The 22621-nt window shown below is 40.8% G+C and overlaps 1 protein-coding gene and 1 long non-coding RNA gene across 2 annotated transcripts in view; one reads left to right on the plus strand and one right to left on the minus strand.

The window, feature by feature from the left end:
* Nucleotides 1-1528: 1528 nt before the first annotated feature.
* Nucleotides 1529-22621, minus strand: part of Reep5 (receptor accessory protein 5) — a 30046-nt gene continuing 8953 nt past the window's right edge. Inside the window, exons 3-5 of the mRNA XM_048331288.1 lie at nt 16213-16351; nt 4677-4845; nt 1529-1857 (exon numbers count right to left, since the gene is read on the minus strand). Of these exons, the coding sequence (XP_048187245.1) occupies nt 1808-1857; nt 4677-4845; nt 16213-16351 (358 nt within the window). The 3' untranslated portion in view covers nt 1529-1807. The remainder of the gene's footprint in view (nt 1858-4676; nt 4846-16212; nt 16352-22621) is intronic.
* On the plus strand, nt 10657-11453 carry LOC125339916. Its single transcript, XR_007208657.1, has 2 exons — nt 10657-10709; nt 10932-11453. It is a non-coding gene; the product is annotated as an uncharacterized LOC125339916 (long non-coding RNA).

Here is a 22621-nt window from a genome sequence, read left to right on the forward strand (position 1 = left end):
TATACTAACAATCTGATGATATAGTCTGTATTCTAGAAGTCACTAATTTTCATCCTTCTGCTACCAAGAGAAATGTACTCTGGGGAGAAGGAAGGTATGTTTGCCAGTCTTGGGGCTTAAAATCAGGCCCTGGGTGCTATTCTTCAGCTGTTTTGCTCAAGGCTAGAACTCTACCACTTGAGCTATAGTACCACTTCTGGCTTTTTGGTGGGCAATTGGATAGGAGTCTCAGACTTCTGTGCCTGGGCTGACTTCAAACCATAATCCTCAGATCTCAGCCTCTGAGTAGCTACAAAAATTGATGGGAAATGAAAGTACGTTTTGATATTTTTTTTATAAACCCAAGGCTTTATTTTTCTCCCAATAATCTGTTTTCTAAACTTTTTTTCTTCAAGTAATATGAGGCCTAATACTTTTTCCCAGGAAAAATTAATGCTCTGTGATAATATCTTGGTGACATCTCTTTTTGATATGTTTAATGCTTTTACATCTGAAATACCATTATGATCATAACTAATTATTACCAGGAGTGAGCCAATCATCTTGATTCAAGAATCAATTTAAATATTTTATCGTTTGCAAAAACAAAAAATTGAGATGAAGGCATTTAAAATGGAGTACAAATAATTGTGACTTAGAAACTAAGAAGGCCTCTTGAATTTAACCTTAAAGGCCATAGTTAAAGGTAAAAGCAGTTTGAATTGACTACTGCCAGCCCAATGATAGGTTATATAGTAGTTCTTTTATTCTGCCAGAACTGCTCTCAGAGCTAGGTCATTACTGACATGTTAGGAGGGATATAACAAGAACATACACACACACAGATACACATATATATCAGAAGTGGACATGTCTTGGGAGGCTCCTTAAAGTGTTGCTTTAAAAATGATTGTATAAGATAAGGGTAATAACATGAAGCCAAATATATTACTTAGTAGAAACGGTTTCAAAATTAGCATCATAAAAACAGACAGACAAATCCAAAGCTTTTAAGCAGAAAAGACAATATTACTATTTCTACAGGGAACTGAGGGCTATAGATTACTAGTACATGTATAAGCTTCTCCATTTACCATTAGAGTGACTAACTGAGCTACAAAGTTTTTCTGGAATTCAGGTCCACATTGTTAGAAAAAAACAACTAGTCCATCCTCCATTTAACCTCACTTATGTTTATTTGAATATTACTCATTATTCTAATTTTCTGAAGACCTTAGAGGATCATGCCAGCAAACATACTATCTTCAGTTTTTAGCATGTAGTTTTATTGTACAGGAATTATAAATTTCATAGGTAACCTTCTGTAAGACCCTTCCCCAAAATAACTGTGCTATAGTAACAATTTCCTGTAACTATATATCTACCTATGCAGACACATTAAAACACTTCAGAATTATATGAAATTGAACCATTACATTAAGTAGAACCATAAAGATTTTCCTAAATATTAAGTATAGAGAAAATGCATGCAGAATGAACCCAGTAAAATACAAAGCCTGTGGGATACGTAATTTTATTTTTAGTTTTGTATTTCCTGCAGGGTAGGACATTTGTCTTTTCCTACTTTCCTACACAGAGGCAAAATATATTTTCAAAACTTTAGATATTGCCCACTGCATTAAGTTTAAATTAAAATGCTTCCTATGCATACAGACAATAAAATTAAAACACATAACACATTCCATTCTTTATATATATCAAAAATGTTTCCAAGGCAACATTATTAAAATGACTATGCCACAGTCCCTAATATAACATCAAGCTCTAAAAAGGTACAGAGGGCAGGAAAACTCGACGGAGTCAGGGTTTAGGTGCTTTTCTTTTCTTCACCCAGCAAGTTCACAGTAGCTTTCTTGGCTGTTTGGAAGGAAGTAAAATTATATCAAAACTTTGTGTAATAAAAAGCTCAGTGTCGGGCTGGGGATATGGCTTAGTGGCAAGAGTGCTTGCCTCTTATACATGAGGCCCTGGGTTCAATTCCCCAGCACCACATATACAGAAAATGGCCAGAAGTGGCGCTGTGGCTCAAGTGGCAGAGTGCTAGCCTTGAGCAAGAAGAAGCCAGGGACAGTGCTCAGGCCTGAGCCCAGGTCCCAGGACTGGCCAAAAAAAAAAAGCTCAGTGTCTGATGTAGCTAGTAGAGAACAATGCTTGGATGACTTGTGTGCAGTTGACAGTATACTGAAGTTTGTGGTCAGGTCTAAGAGGGGTTTCCAGGAAACAGATAAGGCACTTCCTTCAGAGCACAGATCCTGAAGACTTGAAAAATACTTTTTTTTTGGCTAGTTCCCAGGCTTGAACTCAAGGCCTAAAAGTGGTCCATTAGCCTTTTTGCTAAGGGTGGCACTGAACAAAATCACTGAAAGTAACCTAGCCCCACCTCTCTGTGACAGTGTCACTTAAGACTATCGGCCCTCTGTCCTGCATGTGTGTGCGCATGCACGCGCATGTGCCTGTGTGTGCCTGTCCTGGGGCTTAAATTCAGGGCCTGGACATTATCTCCTAGCTTCTTTTTGCTCAAGGCTAGTTCACTATTTCCAGGTTTTTGAAGGTAGTTTTTTTTGGACTGCCCAGGCAGTCTTCAAACCAAGATCCTCAGGTCTCAGGCACCAGAGATTATAGGATTATAAGCGTGAGTCACTGGGGCCCAGCCCTCTGTCCTACTTTCAGCATTGTACAATTAAACTTTCATTTTACTCACTCCCCCCCCCTCGCCCCTGCTGGTCCCGGGGCTTCAACTCAGGGCCTGAGCACTGTCCCTGGCTTCTTTTTGCTCAAGGCTAGCACTCTGCCACTTGAGCCACAGCACCACTTCTGGCTTTTTCTGTTTATGTGGGACCGAGGAATCAAACCCAGAGTTTCATGCATGCTAGGCAAGCACTCTAAGCCACTTTTCCAGCCTAGCCACTATAAACAAGCACAGGCCCTCCACAATTGTGTTTGTTAAGCATCTCACTCCCAACCTTCACCTATTATCTTTGTAGCTCACTCCCTCTATTATCCATTCAGAGCCCTACTCCCACATTTCCCTCCTGCCCAGCTTAAGTGTCATCACCAAACATTCATTTGCCTAAATATACAAACTTGACACAACTTTCTCCTTGCTCTGTAGCTAATGTGTAGATGAATATAGCTGGAGAAAACACAAACTGGTTTCACTTTAAATTTATAACCACAAATGTCAAGTGGGCCTTCATCTCTGACCATCACATGACTTTCCCCTACTGTCCTAAAGGGGCCCCCAAACAATCCTTATGTATGTGAAGACCTTTTCACACCAGTGAGAAAACTTGAGAAGTTGCAAGAGAAACTTGAAGGCCCCATAACGCCTCAAGTATTTACCTGACCCTTACAGAAAATTTTTCAGTCTTTCTTAATAATACATACCTCTCCATTTTCACCATCACCTCCTTTCTTTCTTCCTACTTCACTGAGAAATTTGAAGTAATCAGAGTATCACGTCTCACTAGCTCCTAATAACACATACCCGCCTATCAAGCATCTCTGCCCGTAACACTTGACTTCTCTTCTGTTACATAAAGTATTCCAGTCAGTTCCTCTCCTGGCATTATAGAGCCTAACACTGGATTATAAAAGGGCTTTTATACAACTGTGCTCTCAAGAACCACAAATCAACATCTTTTGCTCACTTCTGGATCTCTCCCATTGATTTTCAAACATGTTTTGTTCCTCCTACCTGAATTTGAAAGTTTAAATATTCTCCAGACTTCAATTCTTTCTTCCAGTTACAGCCCTGTTCTATTCCTGAGTTATCTATTCTCTTATGTATTTTCTCCCATTTCTCTCAAATTCTTGCATGCCACCAAATCATTTTTCTGAAGGTAACTAGTGCCTCTCTCTTTGCTAAATTCAGTAGTCAGCTGTCAGTCTTCATTTCACTTACCCAGTCTTCATCAGCACGTGACACAAGGGATTCCTTCTTCCTCTTTCACTTGGCCCCAAGGATACCACACTCTCGTGGTTTTCTTGCTACCTCAGTTGGCCTTTCCCTATCCGTCTACTTGGCTGATTACTTCTAATCGCTTGTCTCTCCATTCCAGACCTTATTCCTGAACTCATGTCTTTATCCAACTGGCTATTTCACTACTCTGTATTACCTTAAAGATACCTCAAACATATGTCTAGAACTATTTTCCCCTACCTAACTAAACCTGTCCTACTCAAGTCAAGGGAGCTGGGCAAAATCAATCTGAACAGCACACTAAATAGCTCAACCTGGTCTGAATCAAAGACTGTATTTATACATAATTAAAGATGAATCTCTGCCTACAGTAAGGAAGTGATTTTTCCTAATAATCCCTGCTGGTGCAGGTGGCTTATACCTATAATACTACTCAGGAACCTGAGATTCAAGGATCATGATTCCAAGTCAGCCTGGGCAGAAAAGTCCCCAAGAGACTCATCTCCAATTAACCACTCAAAAACTGGAAGTGGAGCTATGGCTCAAAGTGGTAAAGGCTAGCCTTGAGCAAAAGAAATCAGGGACAGTGCCCAGGTCCTGAATTCAAGCCCTATGACCAAAAAATAAAAAAAAATAAATCCATTTAAGGGCCTTGGCATTTGACTGAATGAAAGCTGAGAGGGCAAGGACTACAAGAAGCCTGGTATTTAATCCTAGTGTATCACATGATAACCTAGTGGTCCCTGAGTCTTACCTTCTTTAGTGATGGCATCTGCAGTCTCTTTGGCTTTGTCTTTCAGGTCCTGCACCACACTGTCTACCTGGGACTGGTGCTTCAGGAAGAAAGGACGGATGATGCGCCTGTAGAGCAGTTCTGCCCCGTTAGAAGGGCTCGGGGCCATGCACCACAACAGGAAGCCACACTGCACAGAACAGAGCCAGAACTCGTTAGGGGAGAGCAAGGAACATCCTGAGAATCCACCCTACCCATTACTGTTGTGACGGGTGTTGAGTCTAGTAATTCTCTAGTACATTTCCAGTGTTTTCTGCAGACTCATTAGTATATAGACTTCCTTAGATGAAAAACAGGACTACTAATGAGCTGGTCAGAAAAAAAACCAACAACTTAAAAAGGCAAGAAGCATGCCAGGTCCAAGAGCTTTTATTATTTTATTTACAGCTTTTTTTTTTTTTTTTTTTTTTGGCCAGTCCTGGGCCTTGGACTCAGGGCCTGAGCACTGTCCCTGGCTTCCTTTTGCTCAAGGCTAGCACTCTGCCACTTGAGCCACAGCGCCACTTCTGGCCATTTTCCATATATGTGGTACTGGGGAATTGAACCCAGGGCTTCATGTATACAAGGCAGGCTCTCTTGCCACTAGGCCATATTCCCAGCCCTTTACAGCTTTTTGTAACTTTTTTTTAATTTATTTTTTTGCCAGTCTTGGGGCTCGAACTCAGGCCCTGAGCACTGTCCCTGGCTTCTTTTTGCTCAAGGCTAGCACTCTTGCCACTTGAGCCACAGCACACTACTTCTGGCTGTTTTCTATATATGTGGGGCTAGGGAATCGAACCCAGAGTGAGTTTCATGTATAGGAGGCAAGCACTCTACCACGAAGCCACATTCCCAGCCCCTGCTGTTTTAATGATGTTACTCTGTAACTTTTCTTTCCAGATGATTGAGAAGCTATGAAGATTTGAACTCAGGGCCTCACGCTTGCTAGGCAGGTGTTCTAACAGCCCCTTTTGTGTTATTTTTGAGATAGGGTCCCCCTATATGCACTGACTCTGATCCTCCAATTTGTGTTTCTCTTAGTCTCTGGAGTAACACACATACACACACCCCAATGTACCTAGTTAAGACGGAGTTTCACAAATTTTATGCCTGGGCCAGCCTGGACTGTGATTGTGACCCCCTGGTATCTACCTGCCAAGTAGTTAGGATTGCAGGCTTAATCTACTACACTCAACTACCTTAAAAAAAAAAAAAAAGGTATGCTAATGTTTGCATAATCTTTTTTAGCTGACTACAGAACCTGGAAAAGCTGCTGCTTCTAGTGATGCATAACATGTTAACTGCTATTACTGGCTTAGTAAGTAGTGTGTATTGTGTGTGTGTGTGTATACTGTATACACTCCATACATATACACTATATACACACATATACATATACACGCTAAGCAAGAATATATTTACACGCATATATAAGTATACTTAAAATTATCAAACAACATCTCCCAAAATAGCTCATACAGTAATAATAAACATTACTAACAAAAATATAAAAACTAGAATAAGGAGCTGGGAATGGAGCTTAGTGGGTACAGTGCTTGCCTAGCATGGGTCAAGCCCTGGGTTCAATTCCTCAGCACCACATAAACAGAAAAAGCCGGAGGTGGCGCTGTGGCTCAAGTGGTAGAATAGTAGCCATGAGCAAAAAGAAGCCAGAGACAGTGCTCAGGCCTTTGAGTCCAGGACTGGTGAAAGAAAGGATGAAGGGGAGGGAGGGGAAGGACAGGGAAGAGAAGGAAGGGAGGGAGGGAGGAAGGGAGGAAGGAAGGAAGGGAGGGAGGGAGGGAGGGGAGGGAGGGAGGTAAGAAAAACAAACCATCAAGACAAATTCTTGAATTTATACATTTTTTTGAAAATTTTAAAATAACTTCATGAATACTGTAATAAAATTATATGTATCTTTGTGTAATTGTGTAATTTGGTAACTTTAATATATATTTAGATTATAGTTATATACACTTCCCAAATAGTTTTAAAATATGTAAAATTAAGTCAGTGTTTTACATATAGGTATAATTGTATATTTTAACACTTCTATCTGAAACTGGAAATTAGCAAGAATACAGAACAAAGAATATAAAATTTAAAATCTTGATCTAAAGACAGAATTTTTTCCACCCAACAGAGTTTTTTTGTTTTTATTCTTTAAGAAGTGAGTATTGTTATATTGCCCAAGCTGACCTCAAACTCCTGAGTTCAAATGGCCTTTTCCATTTCAACCTCAGCTTCCTCAGCAGCTAGGATAACAAGCATGGTCAACTGTACCTAGCAAAAAACAGTGTTTATAAGACTTAGCATAGTACAGAGGGGATAAGAAAATAGACTCACAAAAACTGGTCCCAATCCTGGTTCTACCACTTACTAGCGGTATAAGTTCTTAATAACCTAATTCAACCTACTCTAAAGTAGCCTTTGAATTTGTTTTAATCTACTTTGTTACAACTCTGTTTAAAAAAACCTATTTGGAATACTCATTAACATACTAGGGGCTTTGTTTAAAAAAATGCGCCTTTGACCAATATTTGTTAGTGTTTTTTTGTTGTTGCTGTTGTGCCAGACCCGGGGCTTAAACTCAGGGTCTGGATACTGTCCCTTAGCTTTTTTTCTCAAGTCTAGTACTCTACCAATTAAACCACAACTCTGTTGGGGATTCAGCTTGGCCTTCAGGGGGGGAAGGGCGACGAGGGCTCCCTTAGAGCCCTGGGGCAGTGTGGAAGGTAGTCCCGCCCGCCTTCAGTCTCGGCCACGTGTGTAATGGCGGGGACCCCAGAACCCCGGTCCTTGGGGGGCTGTGGTCTCGGCCCATAGAGGAAGTTCAAACGTTAATATCCAGTAGCCCCTCTCCTGCGCCCGCCTTTGGGGTATAAATTGTTGGCCCCTCCCTTTATGAAACCAGAACGCCCACGAGGCTTCCTCCGGGACACCCACACGTCTGTGTCTTCCTTGAGATGGGAAGGGGGCAGGGGTCCCGCGACCACACGCGAGCTGAGGCTACCTGGGGTCTCCGCTCCCGCGATTATAATCCCTAGTGGGGGACGTCCCCCTACAGGGGACGCGAGAGAGCCGGCGAGGACCACAGGAAGAGGCGGACACGCCCAGGACCCCCCCACATGGATGGGGGGGGGGGGGTAGAGGGAAGCCCGGCACAACGCTACCTCTGGTTTCCTGGTGGTTAATTAGAGCTAAAGAGTCTCTCAGACTTTCCTTCCTGGCCTGGCTTCCAACTGTGATTCTCAGGTCTCAGCCTCTTCAGTAGCTAGGATTACAGGCATGGGCCACAGGTACCCAGCAACATTTATTAGTTTTAAGTAGAGTAAGAGCAAAGCCCAGGACCAACAGTATTTAAACACTCTGTAACACTCCTTTTACTACTTGAAACTCAAAGTAATGGAATACTTACACACATAATTACAATAGGGAACAGTAATTTATAATTAGTCAATATGTAAATACAAAAATTATGTATCAAAACACGATACTCAAAAGAATCAGTGATAATAGCTATAAATAAAATTCATTTTTTCCAAGTTTTAGAATTTCTAGGTTACAGGAACCATATACACATCCTTCTTTCCTTATCAAAGCACTCAACCCAGTGCAATTCAATGCTATTCTCTCCAAGTTATAATTTTACTTTTCCTACCCTTCACATCTCATGAACTGGAAAAGCTTGTTAACTAAGCACAGATCTTGGAAAACAGGATGTTTCCAAGTGTGGAAAGCACAGGGGAAGAGAAAGGCTGGCCACAAGAGAGGGAAGGATGAAGATTCAGACTAGCCTAGCCATCTAGTATATTCATACTACCCATCCACAAAACACTACATACATGAACGGACACACAAAATCTCCAATCCCAGGCTAAGGTTTACTTCAGAGTAGAGAGCCTGCCTAACAATATGTGAGTCTTTGGGCTTCACTCCCAACACTGCAAGGGGAAGGTGGGAAACAAACCACCCATGTGCCCTTCCATACAAGAGCAGACGAGGAACTTCTGTTGTTAAAGGTCCAATCACTCCAATGAAGTCCTAGAGATATGCTCCGTGAGGGGTTGGATGGTACAGGTAGAGTATAAGTTCCCTCCATTTTATGTTTTCCCAGAAACTTCTCTAGCCTCCCTAGAGTTGGCCACCAGCAGATCTCAGTGAATTATCAGAAGGCTGCCAAAGAGAACCTTGGTTTCCTGAGCTGCCTATCTGTAGTAAGTAAAAATAGAGGACTGCATATATATATTTGGCCAGTCCTGGGCCTTGGACTCAGGGCCTGAGCACTGTCCCTGGCTTCTTTTTGCTCAAGGCTAGCACTCTGCCACTGGAGCCACAGCACCACTTCTGGCCGTTTTCTATATATGTGGTGGTGGGGAATCAAACCCAGAGCTTCATGTATATGAGGCAAGCACTCTTGCCACTAGGCCATATTCCCAGCCCCGAGGACTGCATTTTTATAGGTTTCATTTCCTCCTACTAATGCCAGGTTAATTACAGCAGATGCTGTAGATCATCTTTCTGGTTAAAATTTCCCAATGTAAGGAAATGCAAATAAAAACAACCCTGAGATACCACCTCACCCCAGTTAGAATGGCCTATACTCTGAACTCAGGCAACAACAAATGCTGGAGGGGGTGCGGGCAAAGAGGAACCCTTCTCCATTGTTGGTGGGAGTGCAAATTAGTACAACCATTTTGGAGAACAGTATGGAGGTTTCTCAAAAAGCTCAATATAGACCTACCCTATGACCCGGCCATAACACTCCTAGGCATCTATCCTAAACAGCAAACCCCAAGATATCAAAAAGACATTTGTACTTCCATGTTTATCGCGGCACAATTCACAATAGCCAAAATATGGAAACAACCCAGATGCCCCTCCACAGACGAATGGATCCAAAAAATATGGTACTTATACACAATGGAATACTACATAGCCATTAGGAATGGTGAAATATTGTTATTCGCAGGGAAATGGTCAGAACTCAAACAAATAATGTTGAGCGAGACAAGCCTGGAACACAGAAAACAAAGGGGCATGATCTCCCTGATATATGACTGTTAACAAAGGGAGACGGAGAGACAGTAGAGACCAAGTCTGTGAAACCAAAAACTGCTTGTCAAATAGTATTCCCCACAGGATTGGGGCAGCGACCCAACAGTATGTAACTAAAACCAAACAATTACTCAACATATAAAGCTCAAAAATTGACCTCTCAGGGGAATACAACATCTCAAAAGCTATGTATGTACGTTCATATAAGACTACTGTCGACGTATGGTCTAATATCGACATTACATTTAAAGCCCTAGGCGAACTTTCTTGGGCGTGGCCACGTGGCTATTGTATATGTTCTTGATACATTGTATATTGTATATATGTCTACCTGACCTAGAGAAGAGATAGAAAAACAGGGCGTAAGATATCACAAGAAATGTACACACTGCCCTACTGTACCTTTTTGCACAACACCTTGTCAAAAAATTTGTGTTCAATTAATAAGTAAATTTAAAAAAATAAAAATAAAATTTCCCAATGTAAGCTTTTAAGTTTGTTTTTGCCAGTCCTAGGGCTTGAAATCTGGACCTAGGCTCTGAGCTCTTTTTGCTCAAGGCTAGCACTCTACCACTTGAACACTACTTGTGGCTTTTTCTATAATGAACTGGAATTAAGAGTCTCATAGACTTTCTTGCCCAGGCTGGCTTTGAACTGTGATCCTTAGGATTACAGGTGCGAGCCCCCAGCTCCTGGCAGCTTTTAGGCTGTTTTCTTGTTTTTGATTTTTTGTTGGTTGTGGGGCTTGTACTTGCCTGGGCACTGTCCCTGAGCTCTTTTGCTCAAGGCTACTAGTGCTCTACCATTTGGAGTCACAGCACCACTTCCATTTTTGAGTAGTTAATTGGAGCTAGAGTCTCAGGGAGACTTTTCTTCCTGGGCTGGCTAAAAACTGTGATCCTTTTCCTGAGTAGCTAGGATTACAGGCATGAGGCACCTGCATCCAGTAGTTTTTAGGTTTTTGTTTTTTTTTTGCCAGTCCTGGGCCTTGGACTCAGGGCCTGAGCACTGTCCCTGGCTTCTTTTTGCTCAAGGCTAGCACTCTGCCACTTAAGCCACAGAGCCACTTCTGGCCGTTTTCTGTATATGTGATGCTGGGGAATCGAACTCAGGGCCTCATGTATATGAGGCAAGCACTCTTGCCACTAGTAGGCCATATCCCCAGCCCCGAGTTTTTAGGTTTTTAATGCACAAGTTTCACATGTTTTCATGGGGTCACTTATAGAGGAAATGATAATACATATCCCAAATTCCATATGTTGCATTAAGCAAAATATATGCAGGGAAAGTCCTGAGTCTCCTTATGTAGTTCAGGTCTAGAACGCTTGATCCTCCTGCCTCTGTGTCCTGAGTGCTGAGATTACCTTGTGGACAGCTTGTGGAACACACACCATGCCAAAGGGGGATAAGAGGAGGATGTACTGTGTACTACCATACACAAAGCAGTCATTTCTTACCGACCATATTAATTATATTGGAGAGCAGGAGGTGTTTTCAGCAACCTAATATATTTCCTACTTACATAGATATAGTTTGCTTTGTTTTATTAATATGCAATACATTGACTGGATGTTTCAGATGATCTATATATAACACATCTAAACTTTTTTCCGTTAAAATAATGGACCCAAGTGCAATTGTGGCTATCAGGAGGATCTGAGCTCAGGAGTTCAAGGCCAATCTAGAAAACATAGTAAGATACCAAAAAAAAAAAAAAAAAAATATATATATATATATATATATATAAAAAACCCAGCAAGTTTCTGGCTGGTATTCACAAATATCTGCTTTTCAGGAATGGATTACTCAGAGAGAGACACATGCCCACATCAGAACTAGAGCCATCAAGCCATTAGATTAAAAAATCAGGAGAGGAGGGTCTGTTCATACTTTAGGTAAATCAGCCTCTTCTCTTTAAGAGTCCATTTTTTTTCTCCAGTATGGTATTAAGAAAGTCATAAGTTAACTTACTTGAGGGAAGCATATTAGAAAGCACACCTAAACTTCTATCATTGAAAACCTCTGAAACAATCCAGCCAAGCTGATATCTTTTCTGAATAAATTAAAGCAAGATTTCCAGACAGGACCAGTCAAGTGACAACATTTTTGTATCTCTTCAGTGTGATTACTTTGTACCCTAGAATCCAAACTGCTAATTTAGTACTTTCTGGTACTCTTGTCTTGAGACAGTGAAATAATTACTGCTCTACCTAAATCTCTAGCATTTTCCAATTCTCACATGAAATTATTTTCTTATATTAAAACCAAAGTTAATTACTGTTCAATTCTCATGGCAATATTCAGCTGTGAGCTTTCATAACTCCTTCCTCTTAATCTATGTAATTACTCTACAGCCCAGGAATAGCAAGTTTATTAAAGTCACCCACACAAATGTAGCCATCTTTATCATTAAGCTGCTTCCAAATTCCAGTTGACAGTTCTCCTAAGGGCACTCATAAGGGCATTCTTACTGCAGTTCAGACACAGAGCAAGTGCTATTTTAACTGGACTCTTGTAACTATTAGTACTGATGCAAAGAATTCATAAATTAAAACAGGCTGGATAATTCTGTCTGTGGTTCCAGTACTAACATCATGTAATTTTCCTTCAAAAGAGGGAGGAACATGATTAACACATAGCAAACTATCCTATGCAGAACTGAGAGTTAATGTCAGGAAAAAAGTATACTTTAACATTTACTTCCTATCAGAAAGCAGTCTTAAGAAAGCATTGTAATATAGTCACAAATATAGTGATAGGCTAAATTTAAAACCAAATGCTTAAGCTGGGTACAGTGACACATGTCTGTGCCCAAACACAAGGCCCAAACACAAAGATCACTGTAGCCCAAGAGTTTGAAGCCAGCTTGGGTAACACAGTGAGATGCTATCTCAAGGAAAAAAATAAACAAAAACAACTGCCCAACCTGTATACATAAGAGCTAACGTGAACACAGTAAGGGGAATGTTTTTTTTTAAATCTGTTTTTGAACTTCTACAATGACTTAAAAGAGAAATTCATGTTCTTTGTCAATGGGAGGAACAGTATAGGTGACAATCTGGATCAGGTTTGAAACCTGCCAGAATTTACGCAATCTTATTCTAGAAATAAATGTAGAAAATGATTTAAAATGAAGGCGACGCATTGCAATAAGGAATATAGATATTCATTTCTCAATAGGGATATAGGTAAAGCCAGGCACCAGTGGCTCATACCTGTAATCCTAGCTACTGGGAGGCTGAGATCTGAGGTTTGTTGTTTAAAGCTAGCCTGGGCAGAACAGGCCATGAGACTCTTATCTCCATTAAACTACTTTAAAAAAGCAGGAAGTGGTGGTGTGACTCAGTGGCAGAGCACTACCCTTGAGCACAAAGAGGTTAAGGGACAGTGCTTAGGCCCTAAGTGTATGCTCCAGGACCAGCAAAAAAATAAATTAAAAAAAAATTGTGAATCAACTTCTAAATACATATGGGCCTGTTCATTCCACTTAACTATGTTGATATACTGTTAGTTGATGGATCCTTCAGTTGATCATTTGTAGATATAACAAAAATTGGTATAATGAATATCCTTTTGCATTGTGAATTATTTCCTTAAAATAGAATTGTTAGGTTATAATCTTTCAGTTAGTAAGGAACTATTGCCTATTGTTTGCTGATTCACACCAGCAATTCCAGATACTTTAAGAGGCCAGTTTAAAAAGTTAGGGAGACTCTAAAAACCAAGCCCGTATGTACAACTACTTAAAAAAATTAAACAAATAAATACATATATTTAAAATAGATTTATCATAGCCCCAATTTATCCCAAACAATTAGGTAAATAAAATATGCATTTTAATTTTTTTAAACCAGGTTCAAGCCACAATACTGGCACAAAAAAAAGTTCACAAACACATAGACTATGTAGCACAAACTGAAATAATAAGGATATTTTAAATAGGTCCTGTAAATAAAAATGATTTGTTGCAAAGGAAATAAACTATAGGAACACTATATGTGAAGAGCCAGACTAAAACCATTTTGAAGTCAGGCCTCACTTTACTACGCAAACCTGAGATAAGCAGGCCCTGAGAGCAAACCCAGGCCACCAATTATCCTGGCTAGCAGAACGAGCTTATTAGGGCCCATCTAGTCAGGAAACTCCCTGCTTAACTCTAATCACTCTGGAATGTCTCTAGCCCTGAGAACACCTGATTGCTGTAACTTTGGTTTTATGCCTTTATAAGCCCTGTGCAATCGCAGCTCGGGGCTTCCTCCTAACCTCTGCTGTGTTGGTGGGTAAGACGAGGCTCGATCTGCAGCTTGCCTGAATAAAGCCTTGCTTTTACATTTTGGAACGTCTGGCTCTCGGTGGTCTTCTTGGTGGTCTTCTCGCGACTTGAGCATAACACATGTATACTGTGCTCAAACTACAAGAGCATTTTCGAAGTCTGTGGGAATTTTATTTTGTTTCATTTTTGCGGGTACGTGGATTTGAACTCAGGGCCTCTATACTACTCGGCTTGTTTGCTCACCTTGCTTGCTTGGCTGGTGCTCTGTCAATTTGCCCATACCTCAAGCCTAGCATTTTGTTGATTTATTGGAGATGGAGTCAGATAGACTTTTTTGCCCAGGCTAGCTTCAAATTGAGATCTTCCAGGTCGCAGTTTTCTCAGTAGTTATGATTACAGGCCTAAGCCACTGGTGTCTGACGCAAGGTCATAATGTTCTACACAATGAATTTTTTTTTCTTAATTATTACTTAATGTAAGCTTTATTCTAGTAGGTAGCTGATGAAGAACACCACGTGGTATTCAGGCAGGAAGAGAAAAGTTTATTCCTGAACTTCTGGTCTGTGGCCTAGAGGAGGCATGGCCGGAGAGAAGGGGCTACTCACTCCCCACCCATGCCTTCTCTAGGGCGGGGGCGGGGAGGTGTGGCCAGGTGAGGGGAGGTGGCTCCGTCTAGGTATGCCAGTTACCTAATGCAGGTACTGGGCAGAGAATTCAAGTGTCAGGGCCAACAAAAAAAAAAAAAGGGAAGGGAGGCAGCGAGGAAGGAAGGGAAAGAGGGAGAGAGGAAAGGAGAGGGCGAGAGGGAGGGAGAGGGCGGGAGAGAGGGAGGGAAAAAGGGAGGGAGGGAAAAAGGGAGGGAGGGAGGGAAAAAGGGAGGGAAGGAAGGAGAGCATAGGAATGTGACATTTTACGGCAGGGATGAGGAATGAAAAAGACAAATCTCTACTGTCAGTGGGCATCAAGGGTTAATGTATAAAACAGAAAAATAGTTGACTAAAGCATTGGTTGTTCATACAGAAGTTAAAAACAAAGCAAGCTGGCTGGGGATATGGCCTAGTGGCAAGAGTGCCTACCTCATATACATGAGGCCCTGGGTTCGATTCCCCAGCACCACATATACAAAAAATGGCCAGAAGTGGCGCTGTGGCTCAAGTGGCAGAGTGCTAGCCTTGAGCAAAAAAGAAGCCAGGGACAGTGCTCAGGCCACTGAGACCAAGCCCCAGGACTGGCCAAAAAAAAACAAAAAAAACAAAGCAAGATTAATTGCCATAAGTAAACTGAAGATGGAAAGATGCAGAATTGGTTTTTCTTTAAAAAAATCTTACAGAATTATTTGAATTTTCATGTCATGTATAGCCTTTATTAAAAATGAATACTTCATGATTCATGACTGTAAGTCAAACAAGAGATTATTCTACCTTGAATGTGTAAAATACCAGAATATATATCCTAAAAACATGAAAAAAATGAATACCAATAGAAAAAGTAAGAAGGGAAAGAAGACAACCCTTCAAGGCTAGACATGTACCTTCTCTAGATGTTCAGTATACAGTCTGCATTGTTCACATCATACCAACCAATGCGAAGTAAGACTTGTTTGGAAGATACTTGAATCATCTGAAGACAGCCTGTTCCACTTAGTAAAAAATAGCCACTATAAGTCATGAACTTTTTCATATTCACTCACCCCTAGTACAAATCAGAAGTCCCATTAGGAATGAGTTTAAACTTCTTTTCCCATTTCCACAAATGCTAACAATTAAGGCTAGTTAGTCCTGGGCCAACATAAGGTTTGGAAGAGCTGATCCCCAGCTACTCCAACTGCCAAAGTCACTGCAGTGACTTTCTGAAAGAGATAACTGTACATCTTCCTCCAAACTTTTTTTCTTCTAGAAATAATGATTCCTGCCTCTCACCATGAATAACTGATAACCTGCTGAAATTTACAGTGCTTCTACTCACATGTGGACATTTCATGAAGATGCAAACTTAGCAAACTAACACCAGTACTTGTCCTTGGTTGTAGTATGTTTATTACAACCTTTACTATTACTAAACACATCTTGAACACAGAATTGCTTTGGCTATTTCCTAGACAATACATAAAAGAAAGTGGACTTGGAATCCTATCTTATTTGTAATCAAAGATTGTGGAAGGAAACAGCAATTTAAAAGCCAATGTACCTTTAGCATGTAGTAGAAGGGGAACCAGGAGAGGAAGAGATCAGAGAAGAATTCGGCAATGCTGAACACACCATATACTACCCAGTAGGTCAGCCACTGGGTATCATCATCCTTGTTGGGACTCTCTATGGCCTTCATTCTGAAAGGCAATGCAAAAGAAAGTGTATCATTTAGTAAGATCTCCATGACACATTTCCAAACATTATTCTTTCACGGGATGTTACTACTACTGAGAAACATATGCACACATCACTAGCTCTAAGAAATACAACATAAAGACACAATGTGAAGACACCAGAACAAGCTACTGTCAATACTTGTTTCCAGCTTCTGGCTGGCACTAGCCATCACTGCCCATGGATCTGTAGCCTGCCGGCCTCCCCATTTTCTCATCTAGTTCCCGAGAACTAGAGCAGTTGCCACTTCCAGGCCAGGGTCTAAGTATATCAGGAAGAATTATCTAATGGTAAGTAGATTCTTAGAAGTGTGTGTGCACGCATGCAGTGCTACTGGGCTTTGAACTAAGGGCCTTGTCCTCTTTCTCAACTTTTTAACTCATAACTAGTACTCTACCAGTTGAGCCTTATCACAAGTCCCACATTTTGGGTAGTTAATTGTAAGTAAGAGTCTCAAAGACTTTATTTCCCATGCTGGCTTTGGACTGTGCTCCTCAGATTTCAGCCTCTGAGTAGCTAGGATTACAGGCATGAGCCACCAGCACAGGCATCTTAAGTACTTTTGACAGCTGAAATACATCACTGAGAAGACCGACATTCTCATCAGGGAACTCTCAGAAGGCAGGTCAGGCACTGCCCAAAGTCCATAACATACTACTTAATAAACAGGGAAACCTCAGAATCTCCATTTAGTTCAGACTGTCTTTGTGTGATCTTCAGGCAGTAGACCATCCTCGGTCATCATGACATGACAATCCCAACCTTAACTACTAACTTAAGACAAAACTCAATCTGCAAATGGATGAAATTCTTTTTTTTTTTTTTGCCACTCCTGGGGCTTGAACTCAGGTCCTGAGCACTGTCCCTGGCTTCTTTTGCTCAAGGCTAGCACTCTGCCCACAGCGCTACTACTGGCCTTTTCTGTATATGTGGTGCTGAGGAATCGAACCCAGGGCTACATGTATGTGAAGCAAGCACTCTACCACTAGTCCACATTCTCAGCCCTGAAATTAAATTTTAAATATTCTTTTACTTCTGAACCACAGAACTGTCAGTCCTAGGAATTTTTTTCTAAACCCTTTCTTATGCTAACCTAAAATATATCTGTATATCTATCATAGCTGAGTTGCACTATAACCATAAAGTAGAAGAAATCTGAATTTCCTTTAGCCCGTAACATAAACTACTGAAAATACATTGGCTACTCTTTTATTTTTTTTTTTTTTTGCCAGTCCTGGGACTTGAACTCGGGGCCTGAGCAATGTCCCCAAGCTGCTTTTCCTTAGGGTTAGCACTCTATCACTTGAGCCACAGCACCACTTTCAACTTTTTCTGTATATGTGGTATTGAGGAATTGAACCCAGGGCTTCATGCATGGTAGGCAAGCACTCTGCCACTAAGCCACATTCCCAGCCCCTGTTCATTTGTTAAAAAATTTGTATTGTCAAGGTGATGTACAGAGGGGTTACAGTTACATTCGTAAGGTAGTGAGCAGCTCCTCAAAGACACAGGCTGCTGAATCATGCTGAGTCACCCACTAAGAAAGCCCTTGTAAAGATAATTAGAAGCAGTGGTACATGCATATGTCTGTGCATATATGTATTTAAAAAAATAACCACGGGGAGCCCAGACAGTGGAACATTCCTATAATCCCAGCTGCTCTGGTGGACATTGGGAGGATCATGGTTTGAGTCCACTTGTGGCAAAAAGAGTCCATCTCAACCGAAACAACCAAAAAAAAAAAAAGACCATAGGTGGTACCATACAGAAGGTATAAATAGGATCATCATCCAATGAGTTGGCATAAAAACAAAACAAAATTTATTTTAAAAAATAACTAAAGGGCTGGGAAGAGTGCTTGCCTCATATGCATGAAGCCCTGGGTTCGATTCCTCAGCACCACATATATAGAAAAAGCCAGAAGTCGTGCTGTGGCTCTAGTGGCAGAGTGCTAGCCTTGAGCAAAAAGAAGCCAGGGACAGTGCTCAGGCCCTGAGTCCAAGGACCAGGACTGGCAACAAAACAAAACAAAACAAAAAAACTAAAAGCAAGGGCTGGGAATGTGGTTTAGCAGGAGAGTACTCGTGTAGCATGCATGAAGCCCTGGGTTCGATTCCTCAGCACCACATAAGCAAAAAAGCCAGAAGTGGTGCTGTGGCTCAAGAGGTAGCATGCTAGCCTTGAGCAAAAGGAAGCCAGCGACAGTGCTCAGGCCCTGAGTACAAACTCCAGGATTGGCAAAATAAAAAAATAAAAAAATAAAAATCTAAAAGCAGAAAGGGCTGAGGGCATGGCTTAAGTGGTAGAGAGCCTGCCTACCAATCACAAGACTCTGAGCTCAACTTCTCCACAGACAGAGGCTAACTGATATAAAAGGCCAAAGGAAAAGGGTAGACATGTTAACCAAAGAATGTGTAAGATTTTGTTTTCCTCTGTATTTTATTTGGTTTAGTATGGCTATTCTACAGTTAAGTGGATGTTTTAAATTATTAGTATAATAAAAATGTGTTTATTATACATTTATCCTGGGCAGATAAATTATATATTTATCACTTAAGGTTTTAGTATGTGAACCAAAACATTCCATGACTAAACTATCAACAATATAAATTCAAAAGTTTCCATGTTAATACATTGCAACAACATATAGTAATACTACAAAAGTTAAAACAAAATAACTCAGCCCAGCACTCCTGGATCACAACCTGTAATCCTAGCTATTCAGGAGGCGGAAATCAGGAGTATCACGGTTCCAGGGGAGACCAGGCAAAGAGATCCTATCGCAACAGAAAAAGCTGGGCACAATGGCATAGGCTTGATATCCTAGATATGATAGTAATGTAAACGGGGGGGGGGGGGGTCACAATGTAACCTGGCCCCATCAAAAATACCAAATATCTCAAAAATAACCAGAGCAAGCCAGGCACTGGTGTTTCAGACCTATAATCCTAGCTACTCGGGAGGCTGAGATCTGAGGATCCCAGTTCAAAGCTAGCCCAGGCAGGAAAGTCCATGATACTTACCTCCAATTAAGCACCAAAAAGCCAGAAATGGAGGTGACTCAAATGGCGAAGTGCTAGCCTTGAGCAAAAAACTCAAGCCCCAGGACTGGCAATAAGTAAATAAAAATCAGAGCAAAAGACAGGAGACACATTTAAGTGATAGAGCTTGTCTAGCAGCATAAAGCCCCTGCTTTTCTAGTAGCATTAAAAAAAAAAAAAAAAGTCTACCAGACTTTCTATAACTACTACTTCCTATGAGACTAATTGTCTCTTTAGGGCTTGTTAAAAACAGTCAAGTGAACATCAGACATGTTCATTTGGTTTCTCTCTTGAGGAAACACCTAATGATTTTCTTACAGACTTCTTAACAATAGACATAAAAAAAAGGCCTTCAGAACATACACATGCATTAGAGAAGTATCCAACCTATCACACAGCAGGTGGCTTATACCTGTCATCCTACCCAGGAGGCTGAGATCTGAGTATCTCAGTTCAAAGCCAGACTGGGCAGAAAAATCTGAGACACATATCCCCAACTAGTTACCAAAAAGGCAGGAAGTAGAGCTATGGCTCAAATGGTAAAGTGCTAGCCTCGAGCAAAAAAGTTCGGGGTCAGCACCCAGGCCCCGAGTTCAAGCCCTAGCACACACACAAAAAAAAAATTGACTCACTTGAACTATGTACAGCTTGAGCCACACTCCCAGCCCTTTTCTTGTCTGGCATCAGAATTGAATCTAGGACCTTTCACTTGTCAGGCAGGCACTCTGCATGAGCAACATCCCGGCCCTAAGCTATACATTTTCTAAGGAAGTTGGGTGACAACAATGAGTCAACATAGGTTCATCAACACACATAGCTTACTGGTAGGGAGGTGTCCAGTAGAGGTGCCTATGCACGGGGGCAAGAGGTATAAGGGAAAAATACCGGTACTTTTTGCTCAATTTTACTATAAATCTAAAATTACTCTCAACAAGGGTATGCTTTAATGAAATTGATTATTTTTAATTTTTACTTTTTGGTGAGGCCTTGTTCTTTTTTTAAATGTCTTTATTGTAAAGGTGATGAACAGGGAGGTTACAGTTACATAAGTAAGGTAATGAATGTAAAAATCTATTTTTTTTAAAGTTATTTTAAAAGTAATGGGTATGAGGCCCTGGGTTTGACTCCCAGAATCATGCAAAAAAGGTTAAGCAGTTTGCAAATATGAAACATAATACGTCAAATATACTACCCATTTTTATCTAATATTTATTACTGTAAATTCATTTAAAAAATTACGACAAGCCATACCTATAATCCTAGCTACTCAGGAGGCTGAGATTTGAGGATTATGGTTCAAAACCAGCTCACGCAGGAAAAGCCATGAGTCTTTTATCTCCAATTAACCACCAGAAAACCGGAAGTGGTGCTGTGGCTCAAGTGATAGACTGCTAGCCTTGAGCAAAACAGCTCAGATAGCTCCCAGGTCCTGAGTTCAAGCCCTATGACTGACTCCCCCTTCCCCCAACAAAAAATTATGACAAGCCGTGTGGTTGAGCCTATCTATCGTCCCTGATGTACAGGAAATGTAAATAGGGGGGTTTCAGTCTGGTCCAGACTAGGCAGAAACAGTGAGGCTCTATTAAAAAAACAATAGACATGGCTCAAGTGGTCAAGCACCTGCCTAGCATACGCACTGAGTTTAATACAACACCCGCCCTCCAAAAAAGAAAAACACAACACAAACCTTCACAACAAGACTAGAGGCATTGCTCAGTGGTAAAGTGCTTACCTAGGAAGCACAAGGCCCTGAATCAATTCCACTACTGAAAAAAAACAAAAGTCAAAATAATACATCTGATAGTAATTTAAACCCTGGAGTCAAGGACCAAAATGAGCTCAGGGACCTAAAAATCTTGTAAAAGGCAGTTTCAGAGCCAAGCCACAACATATTTGAGGGAGTGAAAGAGTAAAAGAAAATATGACTGGGAGGTTTTTCCTGAAATTGCTTAAAAGGTCTGTGAGTTCAAGTTAAAGAACCATAGGTATGATTCAGTTTCTTTTTATTGTTAATAAAGGTAAGCACCCTTAAGGAAGAACTTACAGAAAATTCTATCCTGTTTGACATGTTATCGTCCCCTTTTACATATGAGAAAACTGAGTTTATGAAAGTTGGGCTGTTTGCCCAAGGAGTAATATACCTACTAATGATCAGTTCCACCTAAGTATGCTTCTGAATACTCATACCCAATATGCTGAGATATCTACCACCTGCACATGGCTCATAGAAAGTCATCATAAGGCTAAGAATGTGGCTTAGCAGTAGAGTGCTTGCCTGGCACGCAGGAAGCCCAGGGTTTGATGCCTCAGTACCACAGAAACAGAAAAAGCCGTAAGCGGCACTGTGGCTCAAGTGGTAGAAAAGAAGCCAGGCCCTCGACACTCAGGCCCTGCATTAAAGCCCAAGGAGTGGCAAAAAACAAAAACAAAAAAAACCCAAAACATTATAATTTACATAGAATTCACAAACAGTATGTCTTCAAAGCATTGATTTTACCAATTCTCCCTCATCCATGAGTATTGTAAAAAGTCAATTATATTACTGGAGAAAGTATCCAAACAAGTGGCTCATTAAAATAAAAAAATAAATCAATAAATAAAAGCTAGGTGCCAGTGGCTTATGCCTATAATCCTAGCCACTCAGGAAGCTAAGACCTGAGGGTCACAGTTTGAAGTCAGACTGGGCAGAAAAGTCTGTGACACTCTTCTCTCCAATTAGCCACCAAGAAGCCAGAAGTAAAGCTGTGGCTCAAGTGATAAGAGTGCTAGTCCTGAGCAAAACAGCTCAGGGATAGCTCCCAGGTCCTGAGTTCAAGCCCCAGGACCAGCACACATACAACAAAGGTAAGGGTGTGTTAGTAGGAAATGACAGAAATAAATTTGCCTCTGATCCATCCGCTCTATGTTTAATTTTTGATATGCTAAGTAATGTTTAATAGCAAATATTCTAGTGTTCAATGTGGATTGTCTGAAGCTTGAATATGAATATAGGACCATAAGGTTTATTATCCTTTTTGTTACAGCAGAAATAATATGGTCATCCACCACAGCTAAATGCATAGGAGTTTCTGACAACTCAAAAATGATTTTTCTGTATCAGTGCTTCATATAAGGAAAAGAAATCATATATTTTACAACAAAACCACTACTTTGTTTCTATGCCAATGGGGAAAGGTTTTTTTCTGCATAGCA

This window comes from Perognathus longimembris, chromosome 22 (assembly GCF_023159225.1).
Source record: "Perognathus longimembris pacificus isolate PPM17 chromosome 22, ASM2315922v1, whole genome shotgun sequence".
NCBI classification, from domain to species: Eukaryota; Metazoa; Chordata; class Mammalia; order Rodentia; family Heteromyidae; genus Perognathus; species Perognathus longimembris.